Here is a 6601-nt window from a genome sequence, read left to right on the forward strand (position 1 = left end):
AACGTGCGCGTCATGCCGCGAGCGGCAACGCGTCATGCTGCGCGCGGCAAAAGCGGCAGGAATCGGGGGTTTTGCGGCGTGCCATGCGACTTGGGTTCGAGACCCATTTCTGCGGCAAGTGCCGCGTGCCGCGAGATGAATGGCCAATCAAGACCGTCGAGGCCAACGTTACTATATTACGGTGGTCGAGGCTGACGTCACGGAGCCATGGCACCGGGCCACCGCCGCTCCGCGCCGGCTTTCCAATCGACGATCGTCGTCTCTCGCGGTTCTATGGAGGGATTTCTGGACGCTGTCCGATCGCACCCTTTTAGCTCACGGTGATTCCGCGTTCCGAGAGCGCGCGAGATCATATCGCGCTGCTGCGCGGCGATACGCGATTGCCACGGTGGACTTCGCGGCAAGGCGCTGACGCGCGGCAACTTGCCGCTCGCGGCATGACGCGCGCGTTTTTGCCGCTAGCTCAGCACCCGATGATACTCATCGGAAAACGCGCCAGAATTAACTTCACTTTTTTTTCCCATTTCCCAGCAGGCAGTAAGTGTTCTGGAAATACCCATCATTTTTACCAGCTGTGGCTAAATACCAGTGATGTCCAGTTCTCACCAATTTCAGGCTTTCTTAACTGGCTAATATTCATGACTATTTGGCACATAAAACTGGAAAGTTGACGATAGAAGCATGAATCGTAATTAAAACTCCTGAGACATAGCTGCATCATTCTAACACACAAAAATGGTGAAATTATGTGCTGGATAACTCAAGCATGTGTTCATAATTAAGACTGCTGAGACATAGCTGTATCATTTTTAACACACAATAATGGCGAAATTATGTGCTGAATTACTCAAGCATGTGTCTGTGTGTAACCATTCATAATGCCCAAATAGATAAAAAGTACTGCACTGCACTTGAACATTCATGTGTATAGGTTGATTTCACAGTATGATTGATGCAATGTTTAATGAAGGACTTTATTTTAGTGCAGCATTTCTGTAATGTGCGTGCACTACTGCATTGGCCTCACCTTTTTTTGCATTGACATCAGGTTGAAGAAAAGGAGGGCATGTGCCTTTGAGCTGCAGCATACCAGCACGAACGACTGCGGAGATTACGACCAGGTACCAGCTTCAACATTTATATGAGCACTGATAAGTAACAAAACAATTCAGTCTAACTTCATAATAATTAATTTGCATCCATTACAAAAATATGTTCATTATATACAGTATTTGTTGCAAGCTTCGTTCTTCACCTGCTGAAGATATTGACAAAAAAACATTTTAGATTTGCTTCATTATATTAGATAATTTGTTATATTAGTGTTTGCGATGTATAGGTTCAGCACAAGCACAGGTTACAGTAAGAGAGGGAAATAGATATTATATACATTATCAAAAACCATATTGTAGCCAGATAAAAGTGAAAACGAAGCAGACAAGAAATTGCTAACTAAACCAGTAATAGTAGCCTATAACGGTCAACGAAAATAAGTGAAATGTGCGGGTAAGCAAAAAATCATACGAGATAACTAGAAACCTTTGTAAGCTGTGTGCATAGGAGAAGATGTCAGCATGAAATAGAAAAGGCAAGACATCATCAAAAGTAGCTGGCACAAAAGTACAGAAAAAAAAAATGTACCAAATAAATAAATGAATGGGCTTACATGGAGATTTCGGGTGATTAAGGACGTGGAACTTAGTGATGTCAGTCTGGGTGGCAATTTGTGATTGCACCTGGTTTCACTGGTTTATTGTCATTTATCCTTTACATTTTTGAAGCCTCATTTCACCAAAAGCTTCTACTTCTTGCCTCCTGCAGCCAACTGCTAGTCCAGGGTCTCCTACAATTGAATTTGATGGCAAAAATCAAGTGGAAAGATGTGAGGTATGTAAATGCTTTTATGAATAATCATAACTCAGAAAATAAAACTTGACCTAATAGTTCAGCTGAAACCTGCTAGGTGGAGAGAAGTAGGATGTCAAACACTTGCCACGTCAGTCCCACGTCAAACACTTGCCTTTGCTTCGAGTTGTTGACAAATTCGACTTCGCCCTGCCATCTGCTAGCCGCCTGGTTAGCTCAGATGGTAGAGCGGCAGCCCCAGAAAGGCGGTGGTCCCGGGTTCGAGTCCCGGACCAGGACGAATTTTTCAACTGCGAGGCTTTCTTTTGAGGAACCCGTATGGGTTTCCTTTGTAGCAATTGCTACATTTGGGTGGATGTCTCATTTTCCCTTTAAAATAAAACTCGCATGTCACTGCTGTTTGCCTGTGTTTCAGGTCGGAACAATGACATCACTTGAAGTTCACGAGGTACTTATATTTATGTTTCACTTGTTGACATCTAGTTGCAACGAAAAGGTTGTGCAGATTTTCAAAATCATTTATTGAATGGATTTCAGGTTGGCACCTTGATGCCATTCAAAGATTGTGATGAGCGTCGTAGAGTGAAAAGACGGCACGTACGTAAATTCCTGTACTACTTTGTATTGATTGTGTGCGGCGGGATTGAACAATGCTGTGACCTGTCATGGGTTATTGTTCTTGTTTCAGATTGGCACAATGACATTTTTGCAGCCGGGAGAGCTCCCTTGCCGGCCTTATGCGTTCTTCTGTGTCTCAGATGGCAGAAATGCATCCACACAGACTTGGTGCAAATACATTTCAGTGCAGTCTACTCAGACTCATACACCTTTTGCTACAGCACCACCACCGCCACCACGTGGTCGCTCACTGGTGGCAGTTAGTAATGCAGCGGTTGGGCCAGACCACAAGTCAGTGTGCTTTGCCAGAGCACAGTCAACAGCCTCACATGGTTGCTCACTGGTGGGGGTCAGTAATGCAATGGTGGGGCCAGACCACAAGTCAGTGGGTTTTCCTGGAGCACAGTCAGCAGTAGCAACCTGTGATCGCCCACCGGTGACTGTTAGTAATGTGGCGGTGGGACCAGACCACAAGACAGTCTGCTTCATTGGAGCACAGTCTATGCATCAAGATGACGAATCTATGCAAAGCCTCTGTGCGGTGACTGCAACCATGTTCGCACTTCTGGTGAGCATCATTCCCAGTGCAAGAACTTTCCATGGCATCTCCAAAGCTGACCGTCTCACCCTTTTTCTGATGAAGTTGAAAACTGGACTCACATATGGTTCATTGGCAGCACTGTTTGGTATTCACAGCACAACAGTAGCAAGGTGTTTTCACAGTGTTCTGAATGCACTGTTTGAAAAAACATGTTCATGGATAGAATGGAAGCAAAGCACTGATGTGCTCTCCAAGGCACCAGACTACTTTAAGTTGCACTATCCAAACTGCAAGATCATTATTGACTGCACAGAGGCTCGGGTGGCACAGCCTGCACCAGTAGAGATACGGGACTTTTACACCTGTTCTAAAGGAACATTTTCAGCTAAGTTTTTGTTTGGAGTTGCCCCAAATGGAGCCTTGACATTTGTGAGGAGTGCGGAGGAGAGAGGTAGTTTATTAAATGAGTTCACAGCTGCTGCCTCCCCACTGGATCCCACAGATGTTCTCCCTCACAAACCCTCTGCAAAATCTGCCAACTTGTCACAGTCAAGTGAAATTCCGGTCACGCCTCCATCATCAAATGGAGAATGCTCAAACTCTGACAGAGTAGCTGCAGTCCATTCAGTGTACAGTGTTCGTATGCACGTGGACCGAATGATTCACAGGCTCAAGTTTTTTAACATTCTGAACCTGCCACTTTCATCTGATCTTCAAGATAAAATGGATCGAATTGTGCATGTCATTTGCATTCTGGCAAACCTACAGGGTAGCATTTTAAAAAGCAGTGATCATATCCTCTGAAAGTAGTATTTTCTTATTGTTTGTGGCACCTACAAAACAAAATTTATATTTATTTATTTTGTTACTCCTGACAGTCATTTTACAGCAGCTTGCTATGCCTTGTGTCTCTCAGTGCTGTGTATCATATGAAAGCAACATATGAAATATCAAAGCTTTAACTTGTCACGGTTGAATGATCTCAATTATTTATTTATCGTTTTCACCTCTGTTCAATGTGACATTGTACAATAAAAGTGCAGTGCTCATCCACAGTGTAATATCTATAGCCATCCTTGAATCTTTAATTGTTCCATGCTAAATTTTACCGAAAGGAGTATTAAGCAAGAATGTCTTGCATAAAAGTTACCAAGCCCAAAACATATATAATAAAGGCTCATGCACTGTTGTTACTGAGTATGACCAATATGACACCTGCAGAAATACTAGCTATCAAAAAGCATTGCCAGATCCATAGGCGCCAACTACAGGGGGGCTCCGGGGCTCGAGCCCCCTCCGGAGTTTTCCCGGGGTTGCAGAGCCCCCCCCCCCCCCCCCCGACGATCTCTAGCCTCGCCCCCCTCCATCCCCGAAAGTGTCATTACCGGCAGTAGTGCACCCAGGATCTCTGCCAGGGGGGGGGGGGGGGTTGCAATTTTTTTTGGGAAGGGGGAAGCAAGCACTTTGCATAACATGCAATTTCCTTGATTTAGCCAGAGGAATTCAACAGCAAATAAAATGCCTAATAATTATAATAATTGAATGACACCAAGGATGTTTATTTGTTCAGCGTTCTACTCGAAGTAATTAAACAGTGAATGAATAAATACAAGACAATGATAGAGTGTTTGTGCTAATCAGGAAGATTCAATCCTAAGCCGCCACCTGAATTGTAATGACAATGTGTAGAGAGCACTGAAGGTACACGTTGGACTGGGGCGGGACGCGTGGGGGGGAGGGGTTAACTCGGCCTCAGGGGGGGGGGACCCGAACCCCCTCCCCCCCCTTTGTCGCGTCTCTGATTACCGGAGTTCTGTTACCCACATAATTTGAGAATTCTTTTGTGTTGCCTCTTACTTTTCACTTTTGTTGTGGCTAAAATCTTTACGGAATCATAGTTGGCGCAGACCTGCACGGCTCTTAGTTTATATTTTCGCTTTATTTCATCAAATCCTGACAATAGGAGGACAAGCGCATTAGAAGCACCAGTGTCGGCTACGTCATCCGTGTTTCCTCACTTCAACATTTTTTTTTAATTTCCGCTGTTAACATGCAGACACAATATATTTAAATATATATACAGAGGACAGAGTTTATGATATTTTTTAAAGAAAAGGAGGTAGCCAACTAAATCGATAGCCTATGCCTAGAGAATGATTATGTTAATGTTTACTTCACTTCAAATTGCTTTGCATGCTTTTCTGACCCTGAAAAAGACCTGCAGACTTCAGTGACCCCTTCAACAGAGTCTTCTATCAACGGCCTGTGAAAAGCACACGAGTGATATGTGTCTCAATATTGATTCTCTTTAGAGTAGGCAATGCTAATGACTGGGAACAAAAAAAAGAGAACTAAATGCTGTTCTAATTATATACAACTTTTACGCATTAGGGATGGAAACATTGCCTCTTGCATGCAGAGGCCATAAATACGGGGTGTTTCAGCAAACACTTTCAAAATTTTTTTAAAGGTTGCCTGTGGCAGATAGCACAATTCTAGTTCATGACCTGGTCGACTCGAAGAGGTGGACATTACTAGCACAAAAAAAAATTGAAATGCATAATCGACTAATTACCAAAAGTTAACCAATAAGGTTTTTAACATATTAACTTATGGCCCATGTTGCAATTTACAAATTCTAACCGTGGAGTTCGCAAGGTGGATGCTCTAGGAACTAATTCGCAGGATGGCACCAGTTTCGAGATAATTCCCGAACATTGCGGAGAAATGCATTGGTGTTCCAGTTACTATTGTGCTTCTCCGCCGTGGTTGCTTAGTGGCTGTGGTGTTGTACTGCTAAGAACGAGGTCGCGGAATTAAATCGCGGCCACGGCAGCTGCATTTCGTTGGGGCGAAATGCTAGAACACCCGAATACGTAGATTTAGGTGCACGTTAAAGAACCTCAGGTGGTCTAAGTTATTCCAGAGTCCTCCGCCAGGGCGTGCCTCATAATAAGATCGTGGTTTTGGCACGTAAAACCCATTATCTATGTATCTATTCATACTTTTGTGCTCCGATGCATAAAACTACGTTTTGTTAAGTGACTGGCACGCCAATGCATTTGACCGCAAGGTTAGACAATTAATTTCTCAACACCGGTGTCAGCCTGAAGATTAGCTCCAAGTGGATCCGTACTCCTTGGCAAGAATTTGTAAATTGCAACATGGGCCATAAGGTAATTAGCTAAAAGTTAATTGGTTAAATTTAGTTAATTAGTCAATTATGCATTTTAATTTTTTGTGCAAGTAATATGTCCGCCTCTTCGAGTAGACGAGCTCATGAACTAGAATTGTGCTATCTGCCACAGGCAACCTTTATAAAATTTTTAAAGTGTTCGTTGAAACACCTTGTATATCAAATTCACTCAGTAACCGAAATGATGCCAAGCCGGATTCACTCAAAAGCAGAATAAATATGTCTAGAAGTCATGCGCAGCAGCTCTTATACTCGGGCTCAAACTACTTAAAAAAAAAAAGGGTGGTTTGACCGGGAAGGCGAAGCAGTGTTAGTGATAGCGAAGTAGAAGACAATTACACGAAGGAAGATTTTTCCCGTGTAAATCAGTGTAAGGGCCG

General features: G+C 43.5%; 1 protein-coding gene and 1 non-coding gene across 2 annotated transcripts; both read left to right on the top strand.

The window, feature by feature from the left end:
* The first annotated feature begins 494 nt into the window (after window positions 1–494).
* On the top strand, window positions 495–4074 carry LOC119442124 (uncharacterized). The gene is made up of 5 exons (XM_037706875.2): window positions 495–1121; window positions 1822–1887; window positions 2282–2314; window positions 2404–2463; window positions 2555–4074. Exons 1-5 carry the CDS (start codon window positions 999–1001, stop codon window positions 3827–3829), a joined length of 1557 nt encoding a protein of 518 aa, XP_037562803.1. The 5' UTR covers window positions 495–998; the 3' UTR covers window positions 3830–4074.
* Window positions 2072–2146, top strand: Trnas-aga (transfer RNA serine (anticodon AGA)). The gene has a single exon. It is a non-coding gene; the product is annotated as a tRNA-Ser (tRNA).
* Window positions 4075–6601: the final 2527 nt, after the last annotated feature.

Source organism: Dermacentor silvarum, chromosome 2 (genome assembly GCF_013339745.2).
Source record: "Dermacentor silvarum isolate Dsil-2018 chromosome 2, BIME_Dsil_1.4, whole genome shotgun sequence".
NCBI lineage: Eukaryota > Metazoa > Arthropoda > Arachnida > Ixodida > Ixodidae > Dermacentor > Dermacentor silvarum.

Bases quoted from the DNA above. Each gene is read 5' to 3' on its own strand.
- LOC119442124 (XM_037706875.2), top strand. From the start codon at position 999: ATGTGCGTGCACTACTGCATTGGCCTCACCTTTTTTTGCATTGACATC. The intron at 1,888-2,281 runs GTATGTAAATGC...CCTGTGTTTCAG, and splicing joins ATCAAGTGGAAAGATGTGAG to GTCGGAACAATGACATCACT. The intron at 2,315-2,403 runs GTACTTATATTT...AATGGATTTCAG, and splicing joins CATCACTTGAAGTTCACGAG to GTTGGCACCTTGATGCCATT.